The sequence below is a fragment of the Electrophorus electricus genome, chromosome 24 (assembly GCF_041902795.1).
Source record: "Electrophorus electricus isolate QZ-2024a chromosome 24, ASM4190279v1, whole genome shotgun sequence".
Lineage (NCBI taxonomy): Eukaryota > Metazoa > Chordata > Actinopteri > Gymnotiformes > Gymnotidae > Electrophorus > Electrophorus electricus.
Genome location: NC_137520.1, coordinates 9,844,485 through 9,861,300, shown reverse-complemented (window position 1 = coordinate 9,861,300; position 16,816 = coordinate 9,844,485). Strand labels below are relative to the sequence as shown.

General features: G+C 41.6%; 3 protein-coding genes across 5 annotated transcripts; all 3 read left to right on the top strand.

Moving 5' to 3' along the window:
- Nucleotides 1-197: 197 nt before the first annotated feature.
- Nucleotides 198-3,422, top strand: si:dkey-32e6.3 (uncharacterized). 2 transcript variants are annotated; one of them, XM_026998153.3, is made up of 5 exons: nucleotides 204-841; nucleotides 1,034-1,428; nucleotides 1,504-1,664; nucleotides 1,923-2,055; nucleotides 2,141-3,422. In XM_026998153.3, the coding sequence occupies exons 1-5, from the start codon at nucleotides 589-591 to the stop codon at nucleotides 2,363-2,365; spliced, it is 1,167 nt and encodes a 388-aa protein (XP_026853954.2). In that variant the 5' UTR covers nucleotides 204-588; the 3' UTR covers nucleotides 2,366-3,422. The 2 variants fall into 2 exon arrangements, with proteins under 2 accessions (XP_081563387.1, XP_026853954.2); XM_081707261.1 differs by lacking the exon at nucleotides 1,923-2,055 and having other exon boundaries at nucleotides 198-841.
- A 3,064-nt stretch (nucleotides 3,423-6,486) lies between these two features.
- lrrc23 (leucine rich repeat containing 23) lies at nucleotides 6,487-9,204 on the top strand. 2 transcript variants are annotated; one of them, XM_081707042.1, is made up of 8 exons: nucleotides 6,487-6,522; nucleotides 6,813-6,944; nucleotides 7,194-7,303; nucleotides 7,465-7,727; nucleotides 7,908-8,038; nucleotides 8,127-8,263; nucleotides 8,417-8,621; nucleotides 8,803-9,204. In XM_081707042.1, exons 2-8 carry the CDS (start codon nucleotides 6,846-6,848, stop codon nucleotides 8,842-8,844), a joined length of 987 nt encoding a protein of 328 aa, XP_081563168.1. In that variant the 5' UTR covers nucleotides 6,487-6,522; nucleotides 6,813-6,845; the 3' UTR covers nucleotides 8,845-9,204. The 2 variants fall into 2 exon arrangements, with proteins under 2 accessions (XP_081563168.1, XP_026854014.2); XM_026998213.3 differs by lacking the exon at nucleotides 6,487-6,522 and having other exon boundaries at nucleotides 6,532-6,944; nucleotides 7,465-7,628.
- A 485-nt stretch (nucleotides 9,205-9,689) lies between these two features.
- Nucleotides 9,690-16,814, top strand: tktb (transketolase b). The gene is made up of 14 exons (XM_026998136.3): nucleotides 9,690-9,959; nucleotides 12,012-12,129; nucleotides 12,309-12,422; nucleotides 12,597-12,694; nucleotides 12,826-13,017; nucleotides 13,230-13,357; nucleotides 13,509-13,705; nucleotides 13,792-13,956; nucleotides 14,311-14,467; nucleotides 14,577-14,707; nucleotides 14,899-14,982; nucleotides 15,537-15,633; nucleotides 15,778-15,897; nucleotides 16,070-16,814. The coding sequence occupies exons 1-14, from the start codon at nucleotides 9,853-9,855 to the stop codon at nucleotides 16,240-16,242; spliced, it is 1,881 nt and encodes a 626-aa protein (XP_026853937.2). The 5' UTR covers nucleotides 9,690-9,852; the 3' UTR covers nucleotides 16,243-16,814.
- Nucleotides 16,815-16,816: the final 2 nt, after the last annotated feature.

The following is a 16,816-nucleotide window of genomic DNA, read 5'->3' as shown; positions in this document are numbered from 1 at the left end:
TGTAAAATTGGCTATTTTGTGGTTTAGACACTGATCTATAATACAGATATATAATTACTATAGATAGTGTATTTTAGTACTTAGAATTAAATGTTTTAGGACTAGAATTATGCTTATTGGTTAGTAGTAGTCATGACAATGTCACGAAGAAAGTATCTGTTAAAGTCCCCCTGTAGGAGGCGCTCGTCTTTATTTTTAAACCGTCATTGACAGGAATAAGGAAGTAAGTTATTCCAATTTCAAATCAACGCTGCTAGCTGTGACTCCGAGCTAAAGTAATCAGCAAGCATAGCTAACAGCTAGCTAGTTACACGGAAATGTAAACTTGGTGACGTTAAAACTTGTCCTGCTTGCGTTTAGTAAAATAGTTTCAGTTAGCATAATTTACCTCAACAACATAGCTAACGCTAGCTAAGTGAGACTGAATTTATGTTTTAGCATGTCTGAAACTGACTGTTGGTGAATAAAAGTATACTTACCTTTTGCGTTACCAGATACACGCTGTCCTTTAACTACTAGCTACAGGTCCGCTTACCTTAACTGGGGTTAAAAGGATTGTGGGAAAGTGATCGTTTTTTCCTCAGCACTATGTCTGTCTCAGAGAATTCTTGCGAAATACCTGAGACCGAATCCCATAGCTGTAGAACCCACAATAACTCCAACATTGCTGAACATCAGAGTGTCTCAGTTCCAAAGTTACTGTCAGTTAGAAAGAGAAAGGTAGTTATTCACTTTGATCTAAACAACACAATCCTTGTATCCGATGCTGTTACAAACCAAGGAACGGTTGCTGCTCTTGAATATTTTTTGTCTACTGTGACCTGGGGACGGATGGCTAAAGGTAAGATGTAATATGTCGGCAGATGATTGCCTAAATATTAGACCATAGCTTTTAAAATACAGCATAGAGCTGTTTATTAGGTTAATCAATTTACTTTTGCCTTTTTCAAAAAATATATATTTCATGGAATATTGACACTTAACTGGATTCATTTTTGCATAGGCATCACAATATCACTCTTGTCTTACACAGGAAAATGGGAGTGGATGTGTGAGACTCCATCTCTCCTTCCACCCTGTGAGGGTGCTGTGACTTATTACTCTCAGTTTGGTAGAGTAGCAGGCTTCACCACGGTTGGGGCAGGCAAGCGCTTCCGAAAGGCCCTCGATGAGCACCTTCAGCTTCTGCGCTGGCCTTCTCACCTGCCTGCAGACAAGGAGTTTTCCGTGAGAGGAGAAGATGGCAAACAGTACCATTGGATCATACCTTCCTTCTTCCGGCTTCTGCAGGACCTGGCCTCACAAGGGGTGGAGTTCTCCATCGTGTTCCGCACGTTCGGCACAGACCTGTCCCGTGTCCTAACAGTTCTCCAGCGAGCCCTTGAGCAAGGATCCCATCCAATCTTCCCTGACCTCCCAGCACTGAAGGTAGGCAATAGAAAAAACTATTAGAGTTTAACTTTGTTTGAATGTGGTGTGTAAGAGGGCTTTCTCTCTTTCTAGTTGAGTGTGAACAAAACACCAGGCCGGATCAGGTGCAGCACTAAGAGTGTGGTTCTGACCCGTGGAGAAGAGCACGTGTCCACGCGGGATGGAGAACGGACCCTGTATGAATACTTGAGCTCTTTAAAGGGTTTGGGTGGCTTCCAGGACCACTTTGACTGGTGAGCATTCAATTAGATATATTCCTTCAGCCAACCTGGTTAGTTTCAAGTCTTCTGGTATTAACAGTAAACACACCCAAATACAACCAATACACAACACTGAGAGAACCTCTGGGAACCCTGGAGAATATCTGGATATATGTAAAATTGCAATATAGAATACTGTATTGTATTGGAGCAACAGTAATCAGCTAGGGTGGCCCATCAGATGTGTGGATACAAGGAGTATAATAATGATAATAATGCACTTCACTATAGGTGGGCAAGAAACACATACTCCATTCTGGGAGGAAAACCACTGTGGGTTGACCCTTTTGACTCCACAGCCCAACACATCTTTATTGATGACAACATCCGCCAAAATGACAAAGACACTATTGTTCATCCTATGGTGTGTAAGGAATATTTCCTCAATACTTATGCCATATAACATGTCAGTGGATTAACTGTGTTTGTGATCTATTATGTTTCTGTAGGTATTTTTGGGTCCAAATGACTCGCAGACCCGCACAGCTTCCACTTTAGAACTGTATGATCTATGCCTGATACAAAATGACCTACTCAGAGCCATTTCTGACCCAACTTACTTCACTCAGCGTATCCAGATCTGCATGGAGAATTACAAGAAGAACCTTGAGCTCACAAAAGGTGGAAGAAGCTTAGAGAAATGTGTTCATCTTCAAGTAAGCACTACTGAGTAGCCTTGATCAAAAAGACCAACACTGTCTTATTTCTGACAGCCCATCATTCTTTCCCATTCACTTAAATCTGCAACCTTCTGAATGATTCACCTAGTCAGATCTTTTAATCATTGTAAAAGGGGGAGCTGAAGCCTGTCCTGTGTATCTACTACCCTGCACAGGTTAGCTCCAACGCACCTGCCTCTAATATTAAGATGCTACTGAGGCACTAATTAACAGGATCAGGTATGTTAGATTAGGCTTGGAATTAAGGTTTCCAGGGTAGTAGATAACTGGGATCAGAGTTGGGCCCTCTGATGTAAAAGCTCTGTAGCATGCTGCCTCTCCTTAAAAAGGGTCTATGTTTGCTCAGACACTCCAGAGAAGGAGCACCACAAATGTTCCCCAAAATACTGTGGTCAGTAGTTAATAGTTGGACATCGCCATAAATGATACTTTCTTTACCATTTTAGTTCAGAACTGTAATGCCCAAAGCATCTTAATGTGCATCTTAAACTGCATCATAATTAAGAAAATAGTGTTCTTGCTGTAACACTATCCATGGCTTCTAATTATGAAGAGTGTAGTTTTAACCAGCGTAAAACTGAAAAAAATGATTAAGTGCAGATGTTTCTTTATCTGTATTCTCAGGGTTTGTTATATTTAACATGTTTTGTTGGATTATCAGATTATTTATATCTTTAAGGACCTTCATACTTGAATTTTAGAGTTTTTGCTTAATAGATGACCCCCCCCCCCCCCCCTTTTGTCCTGGCACTGTGTTGAGGATTTGGTGATGAACGAATGAAGACATTGCACATTGGGTTTCCAATTTGGCTACAGTATTTTTTTTTATCTTTAATCTGTATATCTGAATTGCCGGAGTAAATGCACAGTAATAATAATCGCATATTAATATTCACATTGTTTACAAACCACATGTTCTCCATATCAAAAACAGCTGATTATTTTTCATCGTTTGCATAAACTAGCTTGTGTATTTTCAGTAATGCATGTGTCCACTGTTGTATTTTTCAATAATGTGTGTAGTTATGTTTCATTAAAAGGAAATAACAGACATATTAGCAAGCTCTCTTCTCCTGTAGATATATTCAGTATGGTGATCAGTGTGGCACTCATAAAGGTTCTAACTATGATGTCTTGCTCAGGATCCTGGTTTCCTTCTGCTTAAAGCCCTAATTAGTTTTGGAGAAGGTTATTTAAACTAATATAATACTTGTACTAGCCCACTAATAATTTTTTTACTTTTTTGTCTCATAATTCTGGTAAAATTACTTTAATTCACAAACACCAGCAGGTCCTGTGTTCTCAGTATGGTTTTACAACTTTTGCTGTTTCAGTATGCAGCCACTAGATGGCAATTGTACACCACACACACAGACGGCAAATAGTGCACACTATTAACACTGCACTTGCAAAGGAATACGGAGCATCATGTGAAGCATCATGCCAAGTTTCTCTAGCAAAAACAGTTTGTTTTCTGCAGCTGGAATTAAGATTATGATGAGCATTTGGTGCACGGTTGTGAAATATTACTTTTATGAAAATGCCTCTTTAGTGGGTAATTTTGGTACAAATGGCCTCAACTGATCAAATGTGAGTGAATATTGGAAAACAATTACCAGGATAAAAATAGTTTACTACCTTTATCATCTAAATAACTGGCATTGAGCATTCTTTCTGGGCATATTTGCTTATGCTATTCATTTACAATCAAAAATGGTTATTTTGTTGTTTTTGATAAATAAGTGTGTTTTCTACTCCATTGTTGGCTGTTAGCTGTTATAGAATTTAAAAACCTTTCTAGATTGGTTGAGCACTAAACAACTGATGCCCACTGAATTGCTCTAGGCACTGAAAAAATGTCATGAATGAATGAAAAGTTAAATGGCAGTATGTTCATGTCTAAACCAGTCTATATTGTCAGTAGTTTTTCCTTAGTGTGCTTGTCATCTGGCAAGCCAACCTTGGTACTCTGTTTGGAAAAGCCTCTATTCCAGATCATCACAGATGTATACTTGACAGATGTCTTTATGGTAACTGGTTTTGGAACCGTAAGCATATATTTACAGACTCTCTACCCCTAGTTTGCAGGAGAACCTTTTATTATAGGTTAAATACCTAGGTTAAATAAGATTCTAATGTAGGCCTATTTAAATAGCACTTTTAAAAAAATGTTAGAAAGCAACTTTACATAAATGAGACTGAACGTACAGTTATTCGGGCCCCTAATGAGTAAGTTGACAGGATCAAAGAAAAACTTTTTCCAAGAGGAAGAAACTGAGAGGAACCCAGGTTCAGAGGGGAAACCTATCCTCCTCTAGTAGACAGCAGATGGCAAACCAACATTACTAATAATACACTACATTGCATTTAGTATCTTATTCAAATATGTAAATAAAGGACTTAGTTCTTAGTTAGATGAAAGTGACTCCATAAGTAAGTCTTTTTGAAAGAATATTCAATCCATGTGTCTTACTTGTTCATGAGTTAGCTGCCAACAGTTATCAAGAGCATGAGTTACATTACACCAGCAAAGTGAAACAGACCGAAATAGCAAAGAGAATTCATGCCCATTGAAACACACAAAGAACTATTTCAATATTTTGTGTTCCCTGTAATTACAATGTGCAAAAGTGTGGCCGGGAGGCATGTCACATGATGTAAACTTAGTGTAACGGCCACGTCCAGAGAGTGGGATGGCAAGACAAGTCCCCTTGGCTAATCTTTATTAACATGACAGACACAAACTGAAAATAACACAATGAAGAGAGTAAGACACAAAACAGTAACAATGCAATGACCAGCTACAATAAGCTACCCTTGTGTTAACTTATGCTACATGATAAACACTGGGTTGAACACCGACAGCAGAACAATAGTGATTTAAGTACATGTTAACAAGGAACATAACTACAAACAGGTGTGACATTGACAATAAATACACCAGGGGCGTGACGATGGACAGACACACACACAAACGCGGAGGAGTCTAGGAGAAGGGGTTGTGCCGTGACTCCAACGGCGCGACTCCCGGCATGGCGGCCTATCGGGCCACGGTGGCCAGGCCAACACCAAACGGCAAGGTCAGAGGACCGAATGACCTGACTCGGGCCAACGCGGACAAGACAGAGGGAAGGGCCACAGGGACCAAGACAACGACAAGCACAGGGAAGGGCAAACTGACGGGAAAGGGAATAGACACAAAGGGAGACAGAGGGACTGGCACAACTGTGACAGGCAATGAAACAGTGACAGTAACAGGAACGTGACTGATATTTCCCAGAGGAAGGGCAGGCAGAAGTCCCATAGCTGGTCAGAAGGGAGTACTGGCCAACCCTCCCATCGCTGGCTGAGGTGGGTTGCTCACTTAGGCAACAAAGGCACCCCTACCTTCCTGGCGGATGTGCCAGGGAGCACTTCTTGCTGTGGCTCGCCAAATGATCCGCCAGCTACGGGTTCGGGCACCATAGAGACCCCCGCTGTCTTGGTGGACTTGCAAGGGGACACACAGACATCCGGCACATGCCGTGTGAAACCGGTACCTTCCTAGAGGCCCAACGAGGGAGCGCACAGGCTTTGGAGAGGCGTGAGCCTTGCATAGGGTTGGGCACAGGTGAGTCCACGGAATGCTCTGACTCCACCTCTGAGAGAGCCTCCAGGGGCAGCTCCTCCATGCTGTGGTGAGAGGAGAGGGTGTGCTCGGATCCTGCCACCGAGCGCGACTTGTAGTAAAACCCCTGCCCCTCATCATGGCTCTCAACTTCCTGGTCCATGGCGGGCTGGTTGGCCACCGTTGTGTCCGACCCTGAATTCCCTAGATCCTCCATTAAACCGCTGCAGAATTTTATAAGGCCAACAGCAAAACTGGTTGGAACTGCCATTTTATTTATTTATATGGTAATTTCATGCAATCTGTATATTTTAAATTAACAATTAAGTACAGACATCCCTTAATTTAACTGCCTTTCGGTTGAAAGTAACATTCAATTTTAAATTAAATCCATTTAACTTCGTAAACCAGCGTATGTCTGGAGCACGTCAGTCGCCTCCAATGTAGGCATGCCCGTTGGTGATCTTTTTGTTCCTTTAGACATTTTTGGTTCTGTTCGCGGGAGAACGTGTTACCGCGGTAACGACTGTAAACATTGTGGGCGGTAAGAGAAAACGCTAACATTAGATTGACAGCTTACTAAATATTGCTAGCTATGTCAAACGCTTTTGGTTTTAAATCATAATATATTTTCTCCACACAACAGTGCTTTTCCTCACTTAGATTTTATAGAATTTGTGTAATTTTGTATATCTGGTATACATAGATAGCTTTAATAGCTATCTATGTAGCAAGCAAATTGTTAGCTAACCAACTCAGGTAACCTATTTGTCGTTAGGTAGCTATCTAACTAATAACTTATTGAAGTCTTTTTATTACATTTTGAACTCGTAGACTATTTGTGACTTAAAATCTTCCAACTAAACAATGTCAGTGTTTGATGAGGATGATGTGTTGCACGGAGAATCTGAGGGAGAAGGGCAGAAGGAAGGTCAAGAAGAGGATGCAACATGTGAAGAGAAGCAGGTACATTAGCTAGCTAAGGATTATAGGACAAACTAATAGTTAAATCATGTGGGGACAATTTATAAGATAGGACTAAATTTCACACAAACGGTATCTTTGAATTAATCAAAACATCTTTTAATTTATCAACGTATACAAATTACTTATTTTAAATATTGATACAATTCTTGAAGTTAATAGATGTTTTGTAAACAGACTGAACTCTTATTGGAAGAGAGCACAGCTATGTTGTTTCCATCTGTTTGTCAGATTGAGCCCTGCTCTTTGACACAAGACATGATAGTGCCCGGTCTGTCATTATTGTGCCGCACAGGAAATGGACTTGCCCATGCCTTTGTCAAGCTTGACATAAAAGACAGGTAATCTTTCTTGAACAGTAAGATATAAATGTAAATGTCACATCTAAGGCAGGGATTAGGAATTTCCCTTCCTTTGTAGTACCTTTTTTTTGAGTTTAATTAATTTTTTGAAGAACATGCCTACATTATTTTGAAATGTTTTATTTATCACTCTTAACCAGACATCTGACAGACATTGTCTTACTAAGATCTTTCATCCATCTGCGCTTCTTGGACATCTCCTCCAACTACCTATCAGACCTTTCTCCACTGGCTGCCTTAACTCAGCTACTTTGGCTAAAGGGAGATGGCAATCGCATTGAAGGGTTCCAAGGCCAGCCACTAGGTCAGCTCACTTACCTGCAGTGGCTCAGTCTGGCAGTCAATCATCTCTGTGATGTGGAGGGTCTAGGGGGGCCTTCCCTGGAAAGTCTTAATCTCATTGGTCAGTCACACATCTCTAGACAGTTGAGAAATCTGTTGTTGTTTTGAAATTGAATTGATTGAGCTCTTGTCATTGAACCCTTTGAATTATACTGGAACACCAATGCTGAGATAATACTCATAAAATACTGATAGTTGTATATGTGTTTTCAGCAAATGTTTGTTATCCCTGGGTTTTCAGGTAATGGAATTCAAAGGATGGCTGGCCTTGAATGTCAGAGTCTGACCAATTTGGTGACCCTGGAGCTCAGAGGAAACCGCTTAGAAACTACAGATGGCATTTACCTTCCCAACTTGCGTTGTCTTTACCTTGTAAGATGGTTGCTTCTGCTGTTTAGTATATAAGAATAAATTGTATTACTATTGTTGTATAATATAAACTTTCATATAAACTGTCTAGGCCCAGAATAGAATAACAAAATTAGAAGGTCTGGAGAAATTGGAGCGGCTAACAACCCTTCACCTCCGAGACAACCAGCTGGAGACACTTGATGGAATCAACCTGAGTATGAACTCTCTACAGTATCTCAATGTGAGGTACACAACCAGAAGATTAAACATATAGGTTAATCAAAAGATTTGTCAGAGAAACACTAGTATTGAACATCTGTAATTGATCTCATTAATCTGAAAAGCGAATCCTCCAAAAGGGTTATAATTTCTACTAACCTCTATCTCCCTGTCCTACAGGGGCAACTTAGTATTTTCCCTGCAGGCTTTGCAAAGTCTGATGGCTGTTGCCCAGACGTTGCGGACCTTGGTGTTGGTAGAGAACCCTCTGTCAGAGACAGATGATTACCGACTCTGTGTGCTCACATATCTTCCACTTCTTGAAAGACTAGACAAGGAGCCTGTCTCACCGGGAGAGAGGTCTGAAGCTCAGGAAAGAATGAAGGTAAAAATCAGCATTGCACAGGACAGTTCTGCTAAAACGAAGGTCAAAATATAAATCAGTTTAGAATGGTGCACATTGCATGCATTCAACACTACTGTGATGATTCATCAAAGTGAAGAGAATATGAATAATTGAGATATTAAACGCATTATGTAATTCTGTCGATTTATTATCATTTAAGGAATTTCAAGACTCCAGAGAACAAGAGGACCAACATACATGATTATGGGAACAAATCTACATTAATTTGTCTGTAGTCCTTTTATAGTCATTATTTCTTTTGGATATGTGGTTGAGCTTTAATTAGTTAATTTAAGCAAGGCTATTTGTAAATTAGACTAAAGTGATTTAGTGTTACTAGAATAGTGTCTTGTTGCAAAAAAAAAAAAAAAAAAAATTTTAAAGATATATATATTCAATTCTGTAATTGCCCACTTCATGACTTTCAATTAATCTATTTGTTGTATGCTATTCTTTATAGTAGGCAAACTTCCTCAGTATTATTCTCCTGTCAAATTATATGAAACAATGCAATTCTAATGCAGTTCTAATGAGGAATATACAAATAAAAAAGGTTAAACAATTAGCTGTGCATCTTTAAATTGATTTTTCATAGCACATACACTAAGTTTCCACTAAGTAAGAATGAGAGAGCAAAATTTCTCACTTCCTAGTTGGCTCAAGCTTCACTCGCTTTTAAAGGGACAGACCAAAATATAAGATTTGTCCATTCCTCAAATACATAATAGTACTATTGTTCCCTGCAAAGATCTCATCCACAAAATAGTTTTTGCACATAATAAAGTGAGCAAAAAATTAAAAATTTGCCACTGACATTTTTCTTGTGACATCCAAATCAGCTGCAGGAAATTGTGAATAAAATTACATTTGTTAAAAATATATCCGCCATATCAAGTGCTGGCCTAAATAGTTTAATTGTACTCGCTTGTTCATTGCTACTCAGTTATTCACGGCGAAAAATTCAGTTTGATATCAAATTCTGATAATATGACTGTAGCCCTGACATCTTACTACGGTCTCGTCCAATGACAAAATTTCGTAGGCGGAGTCGGTACACAGTCCCGCTTAAAAGCTTCAGTGCAACTAGCCTGCGTAGACTGCCTCCTGTGGGAAATTAGTGACTTTTACACCTCCGACACAGTTTACAGTAAGATATATCTATATCTATATTCAGGCTGCCTTTTCAAGTAACCAAGAAACCTCCTCAAAGATGGGAAGCTACCACAAACCCGACGAGAAAACACTTCAAGGCCTGAAAGATCTCGCTAATAAGCTAAGGATTCACTCAATCAAGGCAACATGCGCCTCAAATTCCGGGTACGTTTTGTGCAGCTGGCTATGACTACCTGCTTAACAAAGAGTAATTGCGTCCATTTGGTGTATGAACAATTAATGGTCGATGAGGTAATCGTTATTTTGTGTTTTTACATTTACATAAAAACTTGTTGGCTACCAGGAATCATTATTGATGGTTAGCTAGGTAGCTACGCTAGCGTTAGTTAACTACATGTGATGAGGTCGTTTGCTGTTCTATTGGTTCATTCATTCATTCATTTATTTATTCATTCATTCAATGAAGTAATTCATTCATTGTCTTGCTTAGCTAAGCTAACGTTAGACAAGATAGCTGACTAGCTACTTATACAGGTAGCCACATGGCTACTAGCTAGTGTTAGCAGTTTCTAATGGTAGCACCACCTTATTGTAGCTAACTAGCTTGCTGTAATACGACAGCCAGCTAATGTTAGTCGTAACCGAAACGACATTCCACGTGGTGAGACGAAATTGGCCTTACACCCTTCAATATTTCAAAAACAGATTGTAGGAAATTCAGCGAGAGACAAAATGCTAAAATAACCAGTGGTTTTCTGTTGCGTGCTTTCAGAGAGGTCTTAAGTCGTGCCTGCTGCAGGAGTTTTCACTAGAAAGGTCTTGCGAGCAGTTAATGGTAGTCACGTGGTTAACTTTCAATTTGAGTTTATCCATTTATAACACTAACATTTATTTTCCACATTCTGAACTTGGGTAAAGTGCAAATGCGAATGGTGACATTCCAGTAGGGGCTTGGTGAGTGGATTTAAACTCTTAAGGTGAAACTCGCCTGAGTGAAAAGTGCTTGTGTAATCATCGTGTTATTGGCCTTTGATTTGAAGATATCATTTCACGTCAGTCACTCAGTGGGTAGTGTCTTGATATTTTATGACATCAAGAGATGATTTTGGAGAAGAACCAAAATAAATAACTTAATTCAGTGAGAAATATGGAAAATTCTAGCCTATTGTGAGTCACCTCTTGTACTTCAGTTTACAATGAAGATGCTTTGTTCTTAGGTGTTTCCTCATTCTTTTGTCATGTGTGGGTTACTGTTTTGCTTTAAAAAGGGGAATGTTTTAACCTGAATCATTAGACACTTACAAAGAGGTATGAAGCCAGTTTAGATTGGCTGAGAAACCTTTCATTTAAAATCTCTTTGCTAATTTACAATCGTTTTATCTTCAACTTGCTTTCCTTTTTTATTTCAGCGAATATACGGTCTGTAGGACCTGGATGGTAATACGTTGATGATGCTAAGTAGTGCTGAATTTGTAATGTACAGTAAAATAACATGCATGTGTTGTGTGAGAATACTTGGGTAATGACCTTATTTCTGGCTTTGTGACCACCGAGTTGCACGATTAATTTCCAAACTGTTCTGACTGAAATTAGGCTTCCTTTTGCAACATGCAAACAATGTTGTGCAAGACTTGCATATATTCTGAGAAGGCACTGTGAAGCTGGTGAATGTTACTTGGTGAGAAATTCCCATTCTCAAATATGCATTTGGAGTGTTTGCGATGACCTTGCCTTTAACAAATTTTTGACTTGTAGAGCTAGTACAGCTGAAAAATGTCACCCTTTCCCTGTGCTCTGAAAAGTATGGATGTTCCCTAGCCCCTTAGTCCCATGCAGGTCCATATGTCATGTTTACACTGATGCATGAACTTTGACCTGTAGAACTGAACTCTAATTCTTTTAACTAAAATATAAAGACCCCTCTAGCTCCAGTCTCCTACACGTGTATAGCGCTGCTAAGCTCACTTATTCTCCCACCCGAACACACTGATCTCTGAACAGTGTCCTAACTTAGTGAGGCTGTAGAACCATTGTGGGCACAAAATGGAAACATGTCCATGACTATGCAGCCATTTGTAATGCTGGTTATTGTTTGCGTAACAAGTTCACACATTCTTCCTTAATGCTTAATATCCTCCTAATCAATACCCTGACTTTAAAAATTGTTGATAACCTGCATGTGCATGTGGCAATGTTTGAGCTAATGGTTAACAGTTGATGGGCAGGCTGCTGACCATGGTTTTCTCTTGCGAGCAGGCACCCCAGCTCTTGCTGCAGCGCCGCTGAGCTCATGTCTGTGCTGTTCTTCCACACCATGCGCTACAAAGCTGATGACCCCCGCCACGCCTGCAACGACCGCTTCGTCCTGTCTAAGGTAGGCCATGGACCGTCACCCACGAGGTGTGCAGCTTTGCCCCAGCATTTTCTGTAGGTTTCAGGGAGAAATCACTTCGTCCAAGTTTTTGTTTTTGTTTTTCCCCTCTGTGCTATTGGTGCACTTTTGTAGTAGGTCTGGTCTAGTTGCCTTATGTAGTTCATCCTCCCCTCTCTCAGGGTCATGCCGCCCCAGTCCTCTATGCAGCTTGGGTTGAGGCGGGCTATGTGAAGGAGGAGGATCTGCTCAACTTGCGCAAGATCGACTGCCCCCTAGAGGGCCATCCCACACCAGTGAGTAAAGGTGTTCCCATACATTGAAGTGTTTTACTATATGAATAATGGGGGGTGGGGGGGGGGGCGGTTGGGGTTTGTTTTGTTTTTGGGTTTTTTTTCATATTTTAAAGGAGCTTAAACCTAAAGCAATGAGTCATTGAGCTGCATTGATTCATTCTGCTTTCCCCCCAGAAATTGGCTTTTGTGGATGTGGCCACTGGCTCGTTAGGGCAGGGTCTGGGAGCTGCATGTGGGATGGCCTACACAGGAAAGTACTTTGACAAGTCCAGGTACTGTAATCAAACGTCTGCTACCTGCCTTGCGATTGTCTTGTAAATCTGCTGGTTTTATGCATGCTTCCAGTTTGTTACATGGTTGTAACGTGACCTCCACCGCTTCTGTGGCCACACTGTTGTTTTAGCTACCGTGTGTACTGCCTGCTGGGAGATGGGGAGTGCTCAGAGGGCTCTGTGTGGGAGGCCATGGCTTTTGCTTCCCACTACAGCCTGAACAACTTGGTGGCCATCCTGGATGTAAACCGCCTGGGTCAGAGTGAGGCCGCCCCACTCAAGCACAACGTGCACGCCTACCAAGAGCGCTGCAAGGCTTTCGGGTGAGAGCCTCCAACATGTGCGTGCTCCCACCTTCCCCTTCACCCTTGCTGTTTCGCCGTTTTCCCTCTGCGGTTCCTACCACTTCCTCATCTCGGTTCAGACCTTGCTGGGCTTTTAAACCTCTACATCGTATGGCCCATTCCTCTTATTCTATTGGTGCTTTAATCACTTGTTTCTGCCCAGTATAACATGTTTCTGTGACTCTCTTCAGTTGGAATGCTTGCGTGGTGGATGGCCATGATGTGGAAGCATTGTGCAGGGCTCTATGGGATGCAGAGCAATTCAAAGAGAAGCCCACCGTCATTGTGGCCAAAACCTTTAAGGGCAGAGGTCTTGAAGGTGAGTTGGTCAAAAATGCACAAGTCAGATTAAAGCCACTTTCCTAATGTAATCTTTATTGGTGTCACTCATTTTGGTAATGGTTCCTGTCTTTCCTGTACCAGTTATCAATATTGGCTTCATCAGCTCAAATGTGTGCTCATATCCTCAGGCATCGAGGATAAGGATGGCTGGCATGGCAAACCCATACCTAAGGATCGTGTGGGTGAGCTGCTTGACAAGCTCCAGAGCAAGAACCAAGGTCCTGAAAAACCCTTCCACCCCAAGTTACCCTCTGAGGACGCAGCTCCTGTTGACCACACCCCCATCCTCCTGCTCACACCACCCGAGTATAAGATTGGTGACAAGGTAATCGTCACTGGTCATATAGTTCATAAGCGGTGTGGCTGTGTTGTGTACCAAATTGTGATGCCTTTCCTGTTTTTCTTCTGCAGATTTCTACAAGGAAGGCCTATGGTGTGGCCCTAAAGAGAATGGGGGATGCCAGTCAGCGTATTGTGGCACTGGATGGAGATACCAAAAACTCCACCTTCTCTGACATTTTCAAGAAAGCCCATCCAGATCGTTATATTGAGTGCTTTATTGCTGAGCAGAACATGGTACGTGTGAGCATGTGAGGAACGAGACACGCATACGTCATGCCAAATATTGATGCTGCTTTGTGCTTTTAAGGTCTCTTCTCACCCTGTTGAACTGGAATCAGTTCCTAGCATGTAGTGTCTTGCAATATACCTGTTGGCTAATTCCCTCCTTGCTGCTAGTTACTTAGAAGTGCTTGTTCAGTAGAATATTATTTCACTTGTTCTGACACACAGCCAGGCTTGTGTAAAAATGCAGTTATCTAAACATCTGTTAACCTGTTCTAAGAAAAGGTACCCAGAGTTTTACTTGGGTTCCATTTCCTGTGGTTGTTTCTGCTTTACCCATTTAACCTGCATTCCTGTCCTCTGCAGGTAAGCGTTGCGATTGGCTGTGCCACACGTGACCGCACCATCCCCTTTGCAAGCACGTTTGCAGCTTTCTTATCCCGAGCCTACGACCACATCCGCATGGCAGCCATTTCTCAATCCAATGTAAACCTGGTAGGATCCCACTGTGGTGTCTCTATCGGTAAGGCCCTTCTCCTGATTGGAGTACCATTGCTATTCCTTAAGAGCCCTTTCTTTTATAGTCGGGAGTATCTTATGGGTTTTCCGTAAGTTTTTGTCATTTTAATCAGGTGAGGATGGTCCCTCTCAGATGGCTCTGGAGGACCTTGCAATGTTCCGTGCTATTCCGACATGCACAGTGTTCTACCCCAGTGATGGTGTGTCCACTGAGAGGGCCGTGGAGTTGGCAGCCAATACAAAGGTGCAGATCTTGTTGTTGCTGAATAAGTAGTGCTTGTGTACCTGCTGCATTTTCTGCCTTGTGCCCGAGTCTTGAGGTCTGCCCCCTTCATTCCTGATGGTTTCTTTATCGGGTTGACGACAGGCTCGCAAAATGCAGAGTCCCAGCTATATGACTTCATTAGTGTGCAGTAATATTCTATCCCATTTCAGGGTGTCTGTTTCATCCGCACCAGCCGGCCAGACACGGCAGTCATCTATGACTCTGGAGAGAAATTTGAAATCGGCAAGGCAAAGGTATGTGTCCAGACCAGGCTACTCTGCCTCAGTTGTCTGCAGTGTAACTTGGCATTAAAGCCTAATCAATCAATAGCATTCTACTTTAGTGTTAGTGATGTGGGCAGAAGTAGCAAAATTAAAACGCTGGTCTGGGTTACAGTAGCTGCTGCTTAAACACACTTTATGGCAAAACCTTTCTAAAGAGTTTTTTGAGGGGGTACGGGTAGCAAAATGACTAGACAGTAATGCAGTACACTTCTCAGGTATTCCACAGGTGTTGGAAACTCCAATTCAAATTCATAGTGTTGTCAGAATTCCTTTACTAGTAGTTGTATATTAACTTGAGCAGTTTCAAACTTAAGTGGGCTACTATGGTGTACAGATGTCATGTACTTTCAGCTATAAACATTTAAGCCATCGTATGACCAGAAGCCATTTTGTTTTAACTGGTATTAAATATGCTTTGAAAATGATGGCTACTATGTGATGTGCAAATTGCACGCAGGGCCAATGGTTGTCCAGAATAACTGTTTTGCTTATTGCACATCAGTGTTTTGCGTTTCATCCCGTAGGTGCTGCGGCAGTCTGATAATGATCAGGTGACTGTAATTGGTGCTGGAGTAACCCTTCATGAAGCCCTCACTGCATGTGACCAGCTGGCCAAAGAAGGTTAGAGCACCCTACTGATGAATTTGAGAAATCTTTTCATAGGGCATAAAAATCAAATGCCAATGTGTAAAACGATGATTTTCTGTGTGTGATGTGCAATGTTCAAAAAGGGGAAAACCAAACTAACGAGTCTGTGGCTCTCAGGTGTGAACATCCGTGTGATCGACCCATTCACCATTAAGCCCCTGGATGCTGCCACAATCGTGGTATGTGCTCGAGCCACAGGGGGCAGAGTGATCACAGTAGAGGATCATTACAAAGAGGGTAAGCACTGCTCCTTTGGGTCTGGTGTATCACCTCCTCGCTAATGTGATTTGCACATTTTGGGCAATGAAAAGGTTCCAAGTGCACTGATTTGAGCTGCAACACTGATTTTAACCCCCTCGGTGTTCTCAAACTCTGTAACGGACGTTTTGTTTTTCTGCTCCTTGCGTAGGTGGCCTGGGAGAGGCCGTTCTGGCAGCTGTGGGTGAGGAGCCTGGTATCGTGGTCCATCAGCTGGCTGTGAGCCAGGTGCCCCGCAGTGGCAAACCCCAGGAGCTGCTAGACATGTTTGGCATCAGCGCCAAATCTATTGTGGCTGCCGTCAGACGCACTTTCGCTAACTAAAGCCAGCTAATCCCAATCGCCATTAGCTTCCTTCAGTCTGAATACCCACATCTTGATTGTTTCTGGTCTTAACACCCATGTAGTATGCTGCAATTAATAACTCTTCACTTGGTTTGGGTTTTTTGCCGCCTTGAGACTTCACATGCATAAGATATTGATGAGCTATTTGACGAGCTAAACTACTTCATTCACTGAATCAATCGCTTATTTCATTTGTGAAATTACTGCAGTGCATATAATCCCTCAATTCCGATGTCACTGGCATTCCAGTTCTAGCCATTCCTTTTGCCTTTTGTCCCACCTGTTCTGTTTGTTACACTTGACAATGGACAAAGGCAACATGACAATTACAATAGCTATTCCTAAAATATGCCTGACTGGGGTAGAGGGCTATAATCCTGTCTTTGCTTAAGCAGCAGAGTAATGCACTTACTTGGATAGCATCTGATTGTGAGCTCTAGGATGGTTTTGTACACGTCCTGTTACTGAAATTCCCGGTTGTTGCTTGTGTGAACTTGTTTTAGTTTGCATTGCTGTTAATATACTGTAATAAAAATCAATTGTTCACTCTGTC